At 38.0% G+C, this 20,728-nt stretch overlaps 2 protein-coding genes across 2 annotated transcripts in view; one reads left to right on the top strand and one right to left on the bottom strand.

The window, feature by feature from the left end:
- Nucleotides 1–10,770, bottom strand: part of MYBPC3 (myosin binding protein C3) — a 59,608-nt gene extending 48,838 nt beyond the window's left edge. The window contains exons 1-2 of the mRNA XM_030482772.1: nt 10,618–10,770; nt 1,410–1,676 (exon numbers count right to left, since the gene is read on the bottom strand). Coding sequence (XP_030338632.1) covers nt 1,410–1,676; nt 10,618–10,642 — 292 coding nt within the window. The 5' untranslated portion in view covers nt 10,643–10,770. The remainder of the gene's footprint in view (nt 1–1,409; nt 1,677–10,617) is intronic.
- Nucleotides 1–20,728, top strand: part of SLC39A13 (solute carrier family 39 member 13) — a 139,773-nt gene that overhangs the window by 45,635 nt on the left and 73,410 nt on the right. The gene's annotated exons all lie outside the window — the stretch shown is intronic.

Genomic DNA, 20,728 nt, shown 5'->3' with positions numbered 1-20,728 from the left:
TTCCAATTATTATTGTTTGTGAAAATAAGAACGGGACACCCAGTTACTCTTTAACAATATAATCTTAGCAAGGTCAGAAAAACAAGACAGTGTCTGTGAACATATGAACATGAGTCAACCACACTCTCACAAAATTTGTGTCTTTTCCCTAAATTCTATTTATGTCTTGAAAGAAAACGGTGTGATTTTAAGTTGGTGTTATTTCAATACTGAAGTATCATATTATCCCACTTTAATTGTTAGAAGGTAGCCCATTAGATCTTAACCAAATAAATTTCAACTTGACTTTTACTGGAGAGAACTAAACATTATTCTAACAAATGTAATGTAGATGCTCTCATAACTGGGAAGTGTGGCTGTTTAGAAAAGGCTTATTTTGAGGCATCAATATATAATGTATAGAGGAAACTTAGCTCTCCTTTGGCATCCTAATATCTCCATCATGAATGTGTGCTTGTCAGAGATATATTGCTTTTAGGTAATGATTACACTTCCAAATTCAGTAATGCTGTTATTTGTTGGCTGTCTGCCTGTAGCAGGATCTACCTGGAACTAACTTGAAAGGCAATGAGGAACATAGAACTAGTATAAGAATAAGCTGAGTTTAAGGCTTGTCACCAAAATAAAAATGGAAACTTAAAATACCAGAAAAGTTAAATGGGGACCACTTTGTGGGGGAAAAAAGGGACTGAGAAGGTCAAAATGTTTCAAAAAATGAGTGTTTTCTTCTATCCCCAGCATCTTCAGACATTTTTCATGAGAACATTCCAAGGAATTTGGCTCTTTATAGTTTTTCCCAAGAAAAGCCTGGAGAAGCTTTTCAATTTCCCATCAAACTGATCCTTTACACAGATAGTTATTGTAGGTGATACAAATAATACAAAAGTTACTCTTTGCATTCAAGTCCCTCTTGAAATATGTATTGTTATTAGCAGGTGATTTTGAGACAGTTTTGTGGAATGTATGAGCTCCTAAAACCTTGCAGCATAACTTGTAATATTTGGTCAGTGGTGACAATTTTGTATTTAAATAAATTATTTTTTAAAAATGAAAATACCTGACCTAAACTACCTACCTAATTTAGGTCAGGTTAGGTTAGAGTAGCTTTGCTTTGGTTTTCAATAGTTAAGTTGAAAAGCTTGACAGAATTCTAAAGACATAAATTGAGATTTCTTCTGTGGTCTCCACTGTGTGGACTTCTGACATCTATAAATGGGTGTCTTAGCCACAGGAATTGTATTCCTCAGCTTAATATTAATGAGTAGCTTCAAATAATTGGGCAAAACATATGTATTTCTGGTAAAGAAAATTCATGGTGTTAGGACAGGCTAATTCCTGTAGGCCTCATTTCTGAAGGTTGTGGAACTGAAAATACTGATGAGATTAGAATTGCTTAGGAAAAGCGGTACCTGGTTCCTTGACCTTGAGTTCAAATTTGACCTTGGAACTTCCAGCTATTACAGCATATGTCACGTCATCTTCTTTTCCTACATTATTGATTGTCAGTGAATGCTTGTTTCCATCCGCCTTGATGATATATTTCTCACTTTCAGTGATTTCTGTGCCAGCTCGCTGCCACTTCACCTTGACGGCAGCTTTTTCTGTCTCTGCTTCAAACACAGCTGTGCTTCCGGCTGTCACCTCTGTTGTCTTCGGCTTCTTGGTAAATGCAGACACTAAGAAAAGACAGAGGGCTCACAAAAGTCTGGTTTGCAATTGTGGCCTATCTGATGTAGTCAGCTGCTGTGGCTGCAGCAGCTGTCTCCTTGCTCTCCCATCTGCTCATGCAAGATATACATTACAACACTTTCCACAGAGAAGTTGTGAACTGCCTTTGAGTTTATCGAGTTCTGTCTCTGACTGAGATGTCGTATAAATAAAATGGAGTGGATAGAAAACTCATCTCACTGTCCATCTCACTCCTTCTTTCCCCCCATAATGAACTCTGGTTTTTCATGAGTAAAGGTTTTGATATATGACAACATGGCATGATGTGTATTCTTACATGTCTAACTCTCTGCATTAATTTGCCATGCAGGTTTATTTAGAAATACTAATTCTGTCCTAACAGTTGCTTAATACAGTTGTTAAACAGGCTCAGGATCTGTTCCTCCAACAATATTGCAGTTTGTGCAGTAACCTGTGACCTAATATGGCACAATGAATGAATGGTTCATCTTTAATCCTCTGGTTTGACTGTTCAAGGTTTTAGTGCACATTCCTCTAATGGCCTTTGTAATTTTATACCAGCTAAATAATATCAACTGTGGTTTGCATTCAAATGTTTAATTCAGCATTAAAAGTTAAACTACTTGTCTACAGAGCTCTCTAGAACTACTAGTTTTCTAATTAGTTACAAGGTCAATCAAAATATTTTCTCTATGTGTGAAGAAGCACTTGAAGGCTTATAATGAGAATTAATAAAATTATTAATATATAAGGTGAGCAATCATAAACCACATGATGTTTTAGGTCATATGTAATTAAAGTTAGCAAAGCATTTTGATAGCAAGCAATAGGATAAGACTTTGGAAAGCAAGTAATATATTGTGATTTTGTCCATGAATAGCCTAATCTTTCTCGAGATTAGATTTTAATAAGGTAACTAGTTTTACTAATTTCTTTAAGTTGATTCATTTATTTATATTTCTTCAACTTTGTTTTTAATCAAGTTTTTCATTTTATGTTCATGTTCCTGTCTTTCTGAAATCTGTTCTCTTTTCACTAATTGCAATGAATTATGTTCGTGTATAAAAATACCAGTAATTAACATTCTGATTCATACACTGGGTGTTTTTTGTGCATCATTATGTCATCTTTTTATTGGCTTACACCTGCATAACCAGGCTTTTATAAACTATTAGTAATTCCAACTCATTTAATTATACCTGTTACCTCTGTAGCAAATTGTCTATGGCTCTCCTACTTGGGCAGCAACAAGAATTCTTCCAAACACCACAACAATGTTTATAATTAGCTTTAAACTTTTGGTTCTGCTTTATAAAAATGAAAGGAACTTGGCATGGAAATATCTTAAAAGAAATACTTTATGTTCATTTTCAAGAAGGTGCTTTAGTTAGTGTGAATATTATATTTCTAGTAATACCATTTGATCATTGCACAAAATCTCTATTCTTGTAGCATGTCCTCAGACTGCATAAATCAGTTGACCTCAGTGGATTTAAATCTGCAAAGATTTGGTCTGATGACCTTTGTACTTCAGTTGTAATATGCGTCATGTGTCTTGCACTATTCTGCAAAGGATTCAAAGCTGCTTAAAAATCAGTATCAATTGCTAATAATTTAGAATTTAGTATGTATTGTATTTTGCTTCTCTTTGTTATATAAAAAACATAAACTACATATTTCTCTTCTTTTTTCCTCACATTTTGTATATCTGATGAGAAAAAAATTTTGGTTTGCACCGAGCGTATAGCAGCCTTGTCTGAGCTCCTGTTGTATTCCTCTGCATGCTTTTCTTCCATGGTAAGATACGTGTGTGAAATTTCCTCTGAAAGTGGAATGTCCCTGAATGCTTTTATTTGATTTTTTTCCAACCTCAGGCCTGTAAGAGATGTAATTGCTCTTAAACAGAATATAGCCCTGTGTATCCTGTAGTGCTCCCTACTACAGAGTGATGCTCCAATGCCTGTTACCAGTTGCTCGGCTTTTGATACACTGTTGCACCTCAGTAAATAACACAGGGGGGTATTCTTTGATGCAATGTATTGTGAATAATTGCAGAGAGTTATTGCAGACATCAGGTTTGATGTACAGAATTCAAAAGACATATAAAGGTGGCCAGGATACTGCACAGTGGGGAGCTAGGTCTGTTCTGGAACCCACTCTTGAAATACCTACTGCCTGGCTCCTTTTCCTGTGACGCTAGAGATAAAGCAGCAAAGAGGCATGTTTTTTGTCTCGGAGTGCTATCATCATTGCTCTTCCATTTTAGCACAAAAGAATCTATAAATATATTAATTACTTAACAGCAATGTGGCCTGTAAAGGTTCCAGCCTACAAATGGCAGGGTTTCAAGACATGCATACTTGGAAGTAACTCTCTGCTCTGCTGCACACCCTGCAAAGTGATTAAGTTTCTTACATTTACTTTACATGACTCAACAGAAACAGATTGTTGGCCAGAACTACGTGCACAGTGAGAAATCACCACCACCACATACTATTTCTGACTTTTGGGAAATCTAAATACATATGTAGAAGTTTACAAGTAGGTCTCCTTGTCTTTTTAATTTTTCCTCTCTCCCTTTCCTGCCAAAAGACTAATTTCAGTTCCAACTTAAAATTATTTTGAATACTTCCACTAAAGCATAAAATGGGAAAACCCCAAGATCTCCCATGAGAATAAAGGTCTGCTGGAACAGTTGTTGAGAACCCACTTTTTTACAGTTAGAGGACACTCTAAGTGTCATATTCCTGCACTTGAGATTCAGTGTCGATGGGTGACAGTGTCCAAAATAGTGTGTGTCTGTATCCATCTGTATTCCCTTTCATCTTTCACTCTCCATATTTGCAAAGGAAAAGTAGCATTATACAGCTGGAGATTTTACAGGAAATTTCTTTGTTAAAGAAGAGATATTGCTGAACGAGCAAGTGAAGAGAATTCCATCATTCTTCCTTCTGCAGGAAAAATGAGCTGCTTAATAGAAAAAGAGAACTGAGAGATCAAATATTCCTACTCTTCTCCATTGTGGCTGCTACTTTAAGTAACATGTAAATCCAAGTTCACCAGCAGATTTTGTTGGGTTTGTTTCTTATGCAGTTACTCCAATCTAATCCAGCTATTTCCTCATTGGGAATGTTCCTAAGCACCACCATAAAAAATTCTTGTCTGTCCTGAAAACACCACATTTGCCTGTTTTTATCAGAAGTGCATTCCCCATTTAGCAATCTCGCACTTCAACATTTGGCTTCTACCCAGATACACCCCTCTGGGCTCCATATATACATCCCATACTCAAAACACTCTTTGATACGACCACCACCATCAGGCTGTGGAAAACCTGACTGTGACACCTTTCATGTGATGTTGTGGAATGTCTTGCGGCTCTTGTGCCTGTCAGGCACTATCACACGTTTATCCAGGCTCCCATTGAACATGCCATTGGGCTGGGACACCTGATGGCTGAGTAGGCCATGTCCTCTGCCACCCACTTTGATAACTCTCTGCTTTCCAGTAAATTTTAACCCACCCTGCACAAAGGGAGAGGAGGGTGACATTAGTACTAACATACTATAGCAATTCTGGAGAATGCACATGAGTTACCAGTGCTGATGATGACAGGAATTATTGAAGGGAGGGAGAGTGATAAGTGTTCTCTGTGTGTGTTTTGTGGGGATGGAATTGGAATTGCTCTGGGGAGTTTAACATAGGGAGAAAAGAGTGGTGTGGAGCTAAAGAAAGAAAATTAGGCTAGAGCCACTTTTCAACACTTCCCTTCTGATATCCCTGACATTCCTAATGACTTCTAGCTTCTGTAATGCAAAGAAATTCCTATAACTTCTGAGTAATGTAAACCATCAAGTTTCTACCCCAGGCAGAACAGGAGGCAGGCTGCATGTGGTCTGCAGTCTTGCAGAAAACTTTTCGGTGGCTAATGCTGCTCCTACCACAACTTGCCTGCAGCACCCATCCTTTAAAAGTCTTGGAACACTTGACGATATACACATCAGCCATACAGTTATGTATGTTACATGAGCTACAGCTTCATCATTTAGTAATAAGAAGCTCTATTTGGAGATCCATGATCCGATTTCATCTTGATAGTGATTTATTAATAAGTCTTTCAATCAGGAGGATGAAGAAATATAAAATACATTTGCTTTTGGCCAAATTAAATTAGAATGAAATAATCTAAGATCCAAAAATAACAATTTCCTTGACTTTTCACCTAAATAAAATAATAAAACTAGTATTCTGGCTTCCTACTGCTGCCATTTATTAAATCTTCATGCAAGCACCTTCATGCTTTCTCCCTTACTTTCTGACCTGCTTTGAAGCAATCTCTTTCTAACATCCACCATCAACCTAGTTTACTATTCTGCTTCAAAACGTGTTCATACTCTCCTATACAAAAGCCTAGAAAACAGCTAAGCTACTACCCAGCCCACTGTTGTACTAATCATTGTTTCCTTTGCCCTCTTGTTGAACTACCTATTTACTGGGTATTTATTTTGTAAGTGTTTTGAGGCAGAGACTGTTTTCCTGTTGCCTTTGTACAGCATCAAATTGTTAGTAATAGCTACTAAGTACTGTTTTATCCCTAATAAGAGTAAAAATTAGAAGTCAGAAGAGGCATTCCTATTTGATGATTGACAGAAAACATGGAGATGGGGAGTATATTAAAATAATGCTGAAATAACTGGGATGATTTCAGTTAATAGCCACATTCTTTAAATAATGTGGCTTGTTAAGAATCACAAGCATTAGGTGAAAACCTTTTCCTAAAACCACTGAATTTCAAAGTATGTGTGAACTTTGTGAACTGAAAGTGAGGAAGAAGTGTACATTCCCCAAGAGTGATTTTAACTAGATGAAATGGTAGAGGAGAGCAATCCTCTTGTTGTTTTTTTGTTTGGCTGGTTGGTTTTGTTTGGTTTTGGGTTTTTTTCTACTTCATCCTGTTTTCCAGAGTGGTGGCTCTGACTTCAACTCTTCATCATTCATTGTTTGTGATGTGTACATTGAGGAGAGGGAGGTGAGTACTTAGGGAGAGTGTGTGTTAGATAAAGGCTTTCAAATGGTATTTCTGCCTTTCTGAAATGAAAACTGGTAAAGGTATAAATGTTTTAGCAGAATCTAATGTATTTGGTTGAATGCTCATGTACAAACTGCAGCAGAAATCTGTGATGAATGTACTCAGAAAACACACTCACGGGTTTTCTCCCACAAAGCTGAGTTATGTTACTGCACATTCTGTGTATTTGGTATTAAAAAATGTATCTGGTCAATGTATTTAATATTACAAAAGTAGTATTATCTGTTGGAATTCCTTAATTTGTTAACGCTTCATGTTGAAAATTTATCTTTGCTTTAGTACTTACACTTGGCATCTAATTTTCCTTTTACACCATTTGTTCTTCCATTGAGTTAAAAGCCAGACTGTGGACAAGCAGACTTCAGTAACACAGCTTGTAAATTCCTTGCTGAGGAACTATATAAAGATGCTGTGCATTCCTCGGTCAGGACCTAAGTGGCTTCTTGCAATTACAAGCTTAATCACTCCATGATCTAAAAGCTATTGAACTGCTCAATCTCGTCATTCCTTGCCTACTTCAGCAGCTGAGATTGTAAAGTCCTGTAACATGAGCAACAGGCGAGGAATAGTTTCACTAAGCAGTCACCTCTCTCTGCATCCATCACACTTTCTGTAAAATGGGGATAATAATGTTCGGCTTGCTCTGAGTCTTAACTTAAAAAAGAGGAAAAGATATCTATATGAATTATTACTATTTATCTTGGCATTACTGTAGTGCATAGAAATTCATTACCATGGAGCAGTGCTTTACTGTGCTAGGTGCTTGCAAATATAAAATGATGAGTTTATATTGAAACTGAAATTCTACAATTTACTCTGCACTATGCAACATTGATTATTATTAATGCCAAAAGCCTCTGTGTATTTACAAGCCAGATTATTTATAGACCAGTGATAAATTTCCTAATCTGAACTGCAAAATCTAGACCTCTCAGTCTGTAAAATATGTGAATAAAAATTGTCTGATTTTCAGAGAAGGTGAGTAATACCAGACTTCTCCTTTTCCAGATATAGCAATGCACTCGTTTCCCATTAAGTCCCATTTATCTACTAAATTTGGTGTTTAAAAGGTCAGCTGTTTCCTCTTAATGTCACAAAATATTGTTAGGGAAATGGTTGGGGTTTTTTTTTAACCTTTCTGAATTTTCACAGCAAAAAAAAATATGCCATCAAAGCTTTGCAAAAAGCTTTGAACAGAGATTAACTATGAAATGTTTCAATCAAAGGGAGAAGAACATAAAGTTTCTGCAACAGAACCCTGCAAAAAGCGATGCTTTTCAATGCATAATTGTTTGCTCTGACACTAAATTGCTACAGGGCTAAATCCAGTTGCTCTTGGAGGGGGGAAAGCTACGACAGTTCTTTTGGTATTCTGTAAATAAATAGGGCAGTGCCTCATCCTGAAGTGTTTTAGTTGGAGAGTTTAAAGTAAAAGAATGTCTGTTGGAAAATCTATTTCACTGGTTTAGGTTTCGTGGTTTGTTTTGGTTTTAACATGTGAAAAGGTTTGTTAAAACAGCAGATATAGGCAGAATATCTCTGATCATTCTCTGGCATGAAGCGTTTTCTCTTAGCTATACACCAGATGCCTACATTTCAGTAATAGAGACAAAAGATCTCTTAGGGTTCTTCAGTGTCTTAACTATATTGTATGTGACAACAGGGATTGTGACTTGTCCAAGTATGAATCACCAGATGATTATTCAGTTCTCCTGTGATTGTACTCAACATTTTCCCATCTTGAAATGGCTTGAACTATATAAACAACATGAAATAGAAAACCAAAGGGATTAATGCCTCTTGGGGGAATGAGAAGATCTGCTCTAGAAGTTACAGGGCATGTGACTGGTTCTGTCTCCGTCGGAGTGGGTAATAAACGCTTTTCCTCCCCCTACTGTGATAATCAGTGTTTGGGCTGCTTTGTTCATAGGGATTGTGTAGGACCAGTGATGTTAGACACCTATTGGATTTCTCTGGAGAAATAAGCTGGAATAGGATTTCTCTTCACCATTAGCTAGCAAAGGCAGGCATCTTCACAGAGAACTTGCCTTTCATCCACAGAGGCTAAAAATATCAATTTAAAGGCAGTTAAACCATTAGAAATCAAGTCCCACTGCCCAGGTGATCATACTACCAAATTTTGCCTACTTGTCATATTTCTTTTTGCCAGCGTTGTCAATCACAAGCATTAGACATTTCAATAAATCTCAAAAATCATGTGACTTTAAAAATAGAATATGATTATGAATGTCTTATTTTTGGGGTGATTGCTGATCATTTACAGCTTATATTTTCAAGGTTTTCTCTATGGTTACAGGGTCTGGTATTCTATTTTATATATGATTCTATTTCCATCTGATTGCAGAAATTGCAGCTTTAAGCTGTTATAGTGTGATAAAATTGAAGGCTTGGTGATACCACGGTTGCTTTAGTGTTATCATATAGAGGAAACATAAAGAATCTTGTTGGAGTTAATGATGCTTTGATTAACTTTGATTAAAGCACTTTGCAGTTCTTAATGGGAGATATGGGCTGGATTTGTGCTCTGCCTCTGGCAGTGGCTGATTCCAAATATTTTGGCCAAAATGAAAGTTCTTCTTAACAAGTTCTTCTTTTGTTGTTGAGACCATGGGACATTTTCCCATTTACCAGCCCAACAGGAGACTGTTCAGTCCTTTGCAAAACACAAATAATAACTATCAGCAGTTATTATTAACTCTGGAAACTGCATGTTGTTAAAAAAGCATGCACCTTGTACTGTGCAATCAGGTAGTAGTGATTCTGGGTGTGCACTGGCATCAGTGAACTGAGAGATCTAAAAGTGAAGAATCCCAGAGGTAGAAGTTTTCTCCAGCCCTGTGTAATGGATATGTGCACACTTACCCTTTACAATCATAACTTCAGCTTTTGACAATGTTTTTCCCCAGCTTAGTTGTGGACACAAAGTGTTCCTGAGACATCTTCCTCTACTCACACACAGGTGTCTTGAAGCTAAACTCTCCCTACCTCTGCTTTCCAAGCTCTCTTCCTCCTCCTCAGACAGATTCATTGCACCTTATACCCCAAACTAGGCCTATGTGAGCAGTCTATGAGTGATCCCTTATTTCTCAATGTTAAATTAGAACTATCCTAAACCTGAAATCTTTTCCTGATGTTTTTCTAGTGGGGCAGGACTTGCTCTGTGACCTTGGCTCTCTGAAAATGGCTAGTTATCTTGTAGCTCAAGGGGAAAGGATGGAGGAGGGTGAGTGAAAAGAAGTACACATCTATTCTTTACAGTACAATATCTTCTATTTTTCCTAGAGCTCTACTGTCACTGGCTGGAAGAACTAGAAAGAATAAGCTCTAAACCAGGTGCCATTTGATTTCATTTTCACAGAGATTTCACTAACAACAAGTAGCAAAAAAATCTGCTAATAACACTTCCTCTAAATTATCAGGGAAATACCCCAAACAAACCAAACAAAAGCAGGAAAGGCTTATGCTGCCTAACTGACCAAGAGAGACACTACCAGCTTTTTTCAGAGTCCTAAAGGTGACTGGGAAAAGAAACGAGAAATGCAAAGAGTCTGAGAATTAAATGCATTTCATCTCTATTCTTTCCTCACCCACAGTCTCCTGAGAAAATTCTGTGGCTAAGGGTTGCCAAAGTACTTACGGATTTCTCTGAAAAATCACTCAGCATCCCTTGTATTTATAACTTCAAAAAATAGCATCTCTTTTTCCTCTCTCATTTTCTTTATTCACCAAGGTATCTCATTTCTCTAGCGTAAAAAAGCTACTCACATTTTTCCCTGTCAAGCTGTTGTTAAGTTTTGCCTGTCAGTTATGATTCTTACCTGTTTTCTTTGCAGGCTCTGGCATCTTCACCTTGTTTCTGGAAAAGCTCCCAGTTGTATCTAGAAAGCAGGGTCCAAGTTAAACAGGAATGAGAGCACAGGGCTTTTGAGACCCCCTAAAGAAACACTTGGTGGAAGCCCCCATCCTGCTCCTCCCCTTTGATTCCCCACTGTTGTCAACTACGGCACCTTGTCAACACACTTGACAGGCTACATCAGCTGGGATAAATATAGCCAAGTTCCAGGAGCCAGAGAGCTCAAACCACCCAAGTCTGGCTACCACTGGGCTGCTGGTATAAACCAGAGCACAGTATGACATTGCACATGCGTACAGTACATTTTCCAGCTTCACATAATGTATTGCATTAAGAATTCCTACACTGCCATGTTTATAGCACATTCAGCAAGTAGATCTGATAGTTACATCTCCTCCATGCTGGTTCTGTACTTACTCTGATGATGGATCTGCTTGCATTCTTGCTGCCTGTTTCAGTCTTTGTTATTATAACTGGGTAAGACCTGAACAGCCCATCAGAGAGCTTTTTTCTTGTTTCTTTTTTGCTCTCTTCTACTGAAGACTGTGTTTGTAGAACTGAATATGAACCTTCAGGAAAGAGCTTTCTTTTTCAGAGACACTTATGTACTACTGACATTTGCAGTCACAACTAGGAAGCATGACATTACTGAAATAGTTTCAGTCCTCCCTCCCCATCCACCCACTTGATCCTCAGCATGTATTTATTGAAAACTAGCAAGTCTTTTTCTTTTTTTAATTTTAGGTACCATTTTAAAAATAGTTCCAAGGTTCTATTTGATACCTCTAAAAGTTTTAATTCTGCTTAATTATAAAGAAAAGATCTGGGGGAAATCTTACTAGAAAATTACACTGGTATTTCTATTTCATGCTCCAGTCATTGCTTCTTATTTATTCATACATTTAGCGTATGTAAAATAGTAAGTGTGGACAATCCTCCCTTTATTGACTTGGTGTTATATCCATTTCATATCTGTCTCATTTTGAGTTTTGAGCTTTATCAGAGAAACTCTGTATGCCAACCAATGAGCACATTTTAGCTGCCACTAGTGTTGAAATAAAACTTCTAAAACCAACGTGGTTTTCAGGTTTTCCAGTTTTACAAACCTGTAAAAACCTCAATCTAAAGGATTTCTGCTTTTGGCAGGGAACTCAGAATAGCCAAGTGTGCACAGAGCCCATCAGTCACTGTACTTTGTGTCTGTCTTTCACATCTGACTCTTTGGGTAGACTGATAGGCAAATGTGAACATGCAAGAATGACTGCTGTTACCTCTCCTGATTTGGGCCCAAATACTTCCTCCGCTTCCCCTGAAGGAATTTTTTCAGATGAGTGAGAAAGATGGGCAGGATGTGACCTATGTACATTTTCCATTGTGTCTGTTTCTAGTGGAGCACAGGTTAGCATGATATGTTCTTGACCTACATTCCTGTGTCGGGGGCATTTCACTGGGAGTCAGGAAATCTCAGCTACTTGTTTTGGCTTGAACTCTTTCAAAGGGCTCGTGTCCCACAGTATGAAAAATCTGCCACTCAACTGGTGAAGATCATTATTCCTTTCTTCAATGTTTCTCCCTATTAGAGAGCTGCCGTTAACTCCCTCTTCTCTCCAAAGCGGATCCCAAACACTGTTGGAACTACATCCATATCCTTTCTGGGAAGAGAGTTGTCTCCATGCAACCCTTGAGAGTAGAGGCTGCAGGAGGCAGAGCTACCATAGAGAAAGAAAAGCAAAGTGTGCAGATTATCCAGAGGCGGACTGTGATCCAAGCCACACTTCTTAGTTGCCTCTCCAGTATGTGTCCTTGAAATAAGGGGTGATATGGTCTAGTGTGAGGCATCCCTGCCCATGGCAGGGGGTTGGAACTAGATGATCTTAAGGTCCTTTCCAACCCAAACCGTTCTATGATTCTGTGCCTAAAATGTATTTAAATAAAATATCTGCAGTATTTTAAAAAATGAACCTCTTGTAAATGCCATCAGAATATACTAATCTTCCTCGGGAATCATTTTGGCCAGAGAATTGAGTTTTGCTACTTCATCCTCTCTCATTCACCTATTAGGAAATAATTATTTTCACTGAAAGCCGATATGCTCTGTTCAGAGCTTTTTACGTGTGTAGTATGTATCATATACTCCAAGCCTATATTTGTAGTCTGTAGTATTTATCATATACTCCAAGCCTGTATTTGTCCTCTGTGAGTGTCCAGTAGGAGGGGCTTCAAAGCAAGAACTGTGAACCTTGGGATAATTCAATATAGGATAATGCATGTCTAACACAGAACTCACTCTGAATGCTCATAGATAATGGCTTAAGTACATCCTAAATATTTATTCAAAGTCCTTGGAACTCTCAATATTATTGATTCACCTAAATACTCATTTCTTCCTAAAATGACATTAACTCCTTGGACTCAATACTCTCCAATAATGGTGATTCCACTGTTGACATACACATTGTAAATATAGGAATTCAATTATTGATTCTGAAGTTTCCAATTTCAAATTTGAATACCCTCTTGTTCTCAGAGAACAGAAATTCCCATTCAGTCTCTGAATGTTGTTTGTTTTCTATACATTTGTCACAGCACCTCCAATTTTTTTAGGACAAAACCCACAGCTGTGTAAATCTACATTACAACACTTTTAAACCCAACGTTACATATGGAAGCATTTTCCTTTATTTGCTGCTTTCTTATTGTCAGGTATTTGCCTATAAAATTGTCAGGCACGTATCTTGGACAGTGACGGAAGGGTCCTGCTTCCTTCCAGGGCAAATGGGGAGTTCATTCTGCCACTGCATGATTTATCTGGAAATGTATGGGATGATCTTAACTGTGCTGTCATTCAAATGAGATACAATCATTCATTAGACTGAATTCTAAGGGCATGTTGTTTGAGGGTAGTATCCCAGACTGTCTATAAGCCGTTATTTCCTAGGGAATTTGAAAGAAGTTTATGCGAATCCACAAAATCTAATATTTTATAGTAACAGGATGCTAAAAATGTATAAGAAGATGAGGAAGCATTTGCCCTGTATATGAGAAAAGAAAGCTAGACAATGTACTCTGCATTTCTTTATTAATGTAGGGAGAAGTGGATGCAGGAGTTCACCTCAGTGATGCTTGCTGGGATCATGTAAATAAGAGTATTCTGTTTTGCGTTCTCTCCTGTTTATTTGTCACAGATACTTAGAATTTATTTTAGACTTACGGATCATCATAAGTGCCTGGGAACTTTTTCCCAATGCATTTTGTGTTTCCCAACCTTTATATGTGGTTTTTTTTTTCTACTTCCATAAATATTCCTTATTTAATGTGGTTGTAGCATTTTCCTTTCCATGAAAATACCTGCCATCTTATTTTCTTTGGATTTCTTTTCTCAGATTTTCGTTTTCTGTATTCCATATCTTTCTCACAGTCGTTTTGATTTTTTTTCTGTAAACATTTAGTGGTATAGTTTTAATTCAGCAACCTACTGGAGGACATGAATAAACATGGACCTAACATGACTACTTATGTGCTCAAAATCAGGCATACTTAATTCAAGTACTGTGATGAGCCAGTCCCTTAGCTGGTTATTCTCCGCAGATACTTTCCAGGATTCAGAATTAAGTTTAATCTGGGGAGGGTATGAGTTATTTCTTCCCCATAATGAAACAGAGCCACGAGAATTTAATCTGATGTAGGGGAATGACCCTATACCAGTTATAAATTTGCAGCTTTTGTTATTTTAAATGTTACTTAAAACAACACTTTCAATCTATCTGCATGTCGGAGGCAGAGCAAAATGAATGTTTTCTCTGCTATTACACCTCTGGTTACCAGGTGGCAGCATTGTTGTAATAGTAAAGTTTGTTCTAGCATTTTCTACATTTAATTTATTTATTTAGTTAGACACTTTTAATAACAAAACTGCTATGCAAATGAAATATATGATAGCAAGGGTTACACTGGCCCAAAATAGATGTGTAGTGGGTTGTGACACCTACTTACCAGTGCAGCACAACACTACACAACTTTTTAGAAAGTGTCTGAAGTTCCATCCTATATTCAAATGGAACTGATGCACAAGCACGGTGAAGCTACTTGTAATAAATCTCTCTGCAGTTTTGCTAAAGAAGTGAATGAGAGGGAAAAGGGTGTCCTTCCATGTCAGAGGAATTATCTTGCAAGTCTTAAATTGTTCTGTGCCTTAGACAGTGGCTTTTATCATGAAGTTCAAAGTCAGGTTCAAAAATGACAGTAATAGGTGGCCTGCAGTGACAGGCATGTGATGTATCTTCGTGATTTTGGATAGCTGCAGCATGATTTATGCAGAAAACCCTGAGGATTTATCATTTATAGACAAAGTTAGCAGCACCTCCTTCTGATATGACTCTCTGACTTCTATTAAAAGGCTATGTTTTTAGATGGTTACGACTTTGCCCAAATGTAGTTATCCAGGTGGAAAATCTATATATTACTTTTCTGCTTTGGGCTTTTTTTGCTTTTAGTTTCTGTTATACTATTTGATTTCTTATTTCTGTTTATTTGTGTCTCTGCCTCTTAATTTTGTTTTGTGAAAATATCACCTCCACGTTTCAGCAGTTTCTGAGGAGAAGGCAGTATAATTCACTCTCAGTTCCAGGAGTGCAGGTTTGCTCGTGTGAATGGTGAGGTAGCTGACCTGGCTCAGTGCAGAGCACGGGCCCTGCAGGAGTCATTCGCTAAAGTGCTGCACACCATGAAACCCCACAGACTGTTTCATTTGTGCTTTTGGAACACAGAGCTCTGGGGTGTGTGGTCCAAAGGCACTTGGCCTCATTGGCAGAACTTGAATTTTCAAGGGGTTATGAGATTTGGGTAACACTGATCCTGCCTATTTGAGCTTCTCTCTGCACATTTTGCATCCCTACACTTTACACCCCATATTTGAGATCTTGCTGGACATTTGACTGTCAACTTGCTTTACTTTTAACTGGCTTCAGGATACCCAACCTGAGTTGCTCCATATTCTGGACTATAGAAAAAAAATGCAGTCTACATATGCTCAGTGACAACTTTCTAGATTTTATCCTCTGAAGAAGTTTTCACTGTGCCAATTGAGTCTGGTGTGGGGGTCAGCAGAATTTTCTCTGCATTTATCTCTGGGCTACTGTGGCACTTGGGCTGAATCCATACACTTGAACTAAGAGTAAACACTGTGTACGTTCTGTGCTCAAATAGCATTTTCCTCAGGTGCATATAAAATGGAGGGGAGACCTGTGGGAGGCAAAGAATTGCACCTTCAGAGAGAAAAGGGAACACACCAAGTAGAGTGGGACAAGGAAATAAAAATATGTGATCGAAGGGTGAGGAGAAGAAAATCGAGGGTAGAGGTTGTGAGAGAGGATAGAAATATGTCCTCAAAGGACAAGAATATTGAGTAGGGAGCTCTGGTTGAAATGGGAGGGAGGGAAGAAAACTGGGAGTCAGTAGGTGATAAGACTGAAACTGTAAGAGGAAGTGAGATGGGAAAACTGTAAATGGCTGGACAAATATATTGGAACTGAGAACAATAGGCATAAAGAGAAGCTGACTGGAGGCACATGTGAGAAAAGTTGGTCTGAGAGTAAGAAATAAGACTAGCCGGGCAAAAGTTGAAAGCTGATATTGAAAACAAAGCAACTGGGATCTACTAAATATGGAGGCGACTGGTGGCTGAGTCTAGAGATGAAGAAAAGCTGAACAAAGAGCTTGAAGTGGATAACTGGGACTGACTGAGAAAGGAACAGAGTGTTGGTGTGTGGGAAAACATGGAAGAGGGAATGTCTAAAGAAGAATTCTAGAATTAGGCTTCTAAAAGCAAACATGCAACCCTCAGAAAATGAGTTATATCTAAAAGAAACCCAAACTGATTTGCATAAGCAAATGCCCAGCTCAGCACCCAAACATTCTTCACTTTGCATAAGGCAAGGGCATCGGAGCATTCTGCACGAAGGTGTTAGTGGTCAAAGTGGTCGTCTTCTCATATGAAGAGCAGTGCTGCTCTGCTGCTGGGGAGTTAAAACAAAAGCTCAGGGGCAGCTCTTAAAGCACAGAAACTGCATTCCTTCCTACCACAAAGCCTCTTCCCCAATCCTTTGCATAACCTTGGTCTCCCCAGCATCTCCTCCCACCCTTCCTTCTCCTCCACCACCTCCTGCTAAGCCTTATCTGCCCTACCACATCCTCATTCCCCTCCTGCCCATAGACTACTCTGCTCATTCTCACGTACTGCTTTGGCTCCCCAGTAGTGAAAAGTAACACTGTGGGGAACTGAAGGCATGAAGAAGGGGGATGTGGCTGTATAGGTGGAGAGAATGGAAAGAAACAGAGAATGGAAGGAAACTTGCCCTGAAAAACCTGATCTAATTGGCCTGCTTTGAGTAGGGGCTTGGATGAGGTGACCTCCAAAGGTCTCTTCCAACTGAAATTACTCTGTGAGATCCTGTGTGGTCATGTGAGGTACTATGAGAGAAATAAATGGGACTAAAGCAGACACAGATAAGTTACAGTGAGAAAATGAGAAATATCTGCAGCCTACTGTTGTTTTCATGTTTACATTCTCCAGGTCTTGGGATAGGACTCTGATGCCTTGGGTTATGTACAGACCTCCCTCATATCACAGGCTCAACTGAGCCAACTGAACTGCAACATGTAAATTTGTTAGGTAAAACTTAGTGAAGTTTTAGCTGTGTTACAGTGCTTCAAAGAGCAAAGCACTTTGTCTTCTTGACTGTAATATGAGATTAGTGGGTTCATTTCAGTAGCTTTGTTTATTACAAGCTTTGCATTTTTATTGTTTTAGGTATATGGTTATGTGAAATTATGTAAATCTGGTTTGAGTATTGCTTAGAACAAAGAAAGGTGGTGAGATAGCAAGTTAACAGACAAAGTCAGTTAGAAATAAATGCAAATTCTTGGACTTGGTACCCACAGAGTGCTGTAGTCTGTGTCATATCCTAGTCTTTTCTACCACTAATACATACATTTTAAACACACAAGAGTGGGATTCCCATGGAGAAGATACTGGGCTTTGTCAAAGAAAAAACGCTTATTGTATTGTCATCAGTGTTAAAGTCTCTGCTATGGATTTACAATGTGCAGTTAGAGTATAAGCAAAATTAGAGTAACAGAGTAAAACTATCTACTAGAGTAGATATATCACGTGATACATCTACTAGTTATTGAGGTTGGCACTATATCTTGAATTAAGCTTAATGATTATGAAGTGACTTTTGTTGTGCAGAGATTTGAATAAGGGAGAAAAAAATAGAAAGAAATGGAAGAAAGGAAAAGAGATTAAGGGATACAAATAGGAAAAGGTAAGCTGAGGCAGGTTTACTGGGGAAAAAAAACCTGGCAAAGCACAGAGCATAATCCCTACTGTAATTGAAAATGAAGACACAGACTGTAAGACTGGCAGTGTGTGGATCACAAGATGAGGCTATGGAGATAAAATTTAGTGAAGGCAGAAACAAAGAACCCCACCCGTAAATAGATTAGAATATGTATATATGCATTTTCAGGAAGTTTGGCAGATTTTATAAAAGTGGATTGTCAAGCAAAACCAAATGATCGCACCTGTAACTGCAGTTTGGTCTGATGTAGGTGAGTAGCAGCTCAGAGCTAGAAATGTCTAAAACTCTCTCTGATGGGGCAGAATTAAAAAATATGATCTCTATAAGTTATTATCAGCAGATTCTCCCTCAGTTCAGCCAGGGCAATTTTTTAACCTTCTACACTGTGATGGGAGGAGTCTAAAATATTGTAGGAAATTCAGTATTTTGGATTTAGCTCCACAATAGTTTTCTGAATAATATCTTTCCACAAAAACTGTTCAGGAACCAGTCAGCAGCTAATAAAGGTGGTTGTTTTGTTTTTTAAAGTAGGCTGCAAAGGTCATATGTAAGTTGAATATCCAGCTATAGTATGGATGTTTGCTTTGAAAGAGGATTGGTGATCTCCAATAGCAGTGGGACACGAAATGTTCCAATAAACTTGTGCTAGTCATGGGTCATCTCTCCAGATAATGCCCTGACCTGCCTTTTTCCACATGTGTCCCTGTCTGGTACTTGGCCACTTTCAGAGAAAATGGAATGCTTCCTTCTCTGTAATTTTCCTGAACCGGTGATTTTGTCACATGAATTTTGGCATTTTTCTCTAAAACAGCCAAAAAGCTTCTGCTTGCATGTGAAACTCAATGGCGATAATTCAGCTTGATTAGACAGCCTACTATCCTGACCAGTTTGATTGGATGGAATGCAAACGGTACTGTGGCGGAGAAGCATCATCATTTAGCCTCCTTCACAGCTGCAACACATGATTATTCAGACTCTTTATGCCACAGATGAAAAACCTAACCAGAAACAGATGGGGAGTGAATATTTTTAGAAACAGTATTTCAAAGCATTAACAAGAGGAAGAGAAAAAGATTTCAACTTTGGAGATAAAGAAGATTTTAATCCTGCTCATTAAAGTATATTCAATAGTATTTTTAGAAACATTTTAATTATAAATAATACCATCTCCAGAAATATTTTTCCTCAGATTCTTCTATTTCCATTTCTATGTGACTTGTGGCCAAAACCAGTGTAAAATGCAAATTCTTCAATTCAAGTGCAAGAGGCTGCTCTAAAATAATATTTTGTAGTAATTCACAGTGCTCAAATCACTCATGTAAAGGTTCTAATTCTTTCTGTTATTTTAATTTAGTATTATTTCTCTAAGATCTAATTGTTTTCTGCATAAGAAAATAGAAAACTAGATCTCTGAGATGTAAGAAGGCTTTTTGACAAGCTTGAAATGGCTTTTGTGTTACCCTCAACATCTTCACAATTAGCTCACCAGTTAGCTCTTTTCAGTCATCATAGTTTTCCTGTAAGAGGAAATGATCCTTCTCCTCCAAATTATAGTATTAGAGAATGATCAGTTCTGCTTTTCAAGCTGTGTTTATGATAAAGATATTTTTATGAAGAGAGGAATTAATCCTCTAGTTTTCTTGAATATCAAATCTTCCAGTCTTACCCAGAGAGGTGTTAGATGTACCATCCCTGGAGGCATTCAAGGCCAGGCTGGATGTGGCTCTGGGCAACCTGATCTAGTGGAAGGTGCCCCTGCTTGTTTTAGTGGGGTTGGACTAGATGACCTTTGAAAGTCCCTGCCAACCCAATCTATTCTATGATTCTGTGATTCTGTGAAGGCAAATGTCTCTTTCTAGTAGCAAGTCAGAGGTGGAGAGTCATCATCAGTACCCAGCAGAAAAATTCTGAGTTTCTAGCTCAGCATTGAAGAAACCCTAATGATGTCACTATTGACTGTTGTTCTAGTCTTCTGAGAGTATCTTCAGCTTCCATTCTACATTCTACAACTGCAGCATGGATGCAGATGTCGTTTATGCGAGTTTACTTTAGTGAGTATGACATTGAGTCCTATAGGAACTAAATTCTTACAGTACAATCTTAGAAACAAAATGTCTTCTTAAATTGTTTTATAGCTTTGGCATATTCTAACCAGAATTGAATAAAAGCCATTTGACTAGGAGAACATACATGATCCTCAAAGAACAGTAAGGAAAAGTTGGGTTTCAGGATTTTTTATAAGACTGAAAGAGAACTTTTCTTTCTTATTCTTGTCTTGGATAGAGAAAGTTCTGAAGCCTTCACCCGCTTTTAACCTTCAGTTAACCTTCTGGCATTGATTGATGTGTTTAAGGTGTTCATGAACTGAGAAGTACTACATTGTGATTTTTAATGGTTGGCTCCAAGGAGACATTGTAGCCCAGTGATGTCACCAGACTTTTCACTTCCACAGTGAGATTGTCAGTGTAGATAAAACTGACTGCATTTAGATGTCATTTTGAGAACTCAGGTCTGTAAGAAGCTCATCACTTTCAACTATTTCTGGTTTCAATGAGGAGCAAGCTCTGAAAAGCTTCAAGTTAGTTACATTACTGAGTTACAACTTCCGAATTGTCATATTTGGCATGTTCTTCCTAATTTTAATATTTTAAAGAAAACCCTTCTCATCATTCTAGATGTATCTCATTTCACCTTCTCTCTTTTGGAAGAGTCATG

Source organism: Strigops habroptila, chromosome 4 (assembly GCF_004027225.2).
Source record: "Strigops habroptila isolate Jane chromosome 4, bStrHab1.2.pri, whole genome shotgun sequence".
Classification (NCBI taxonomy): domain Eukaryota; kingdom Metazoa; phylum Chordata; class Aves; order Psittaciformes; family Psittacidae; genus Strigops; species Strigops habroptila.
The sequence above is the reverse complement of the archived record's forward strand: the minus strand, read 5'-3'. Positions and strand labels throughout refer to the sequence as shown.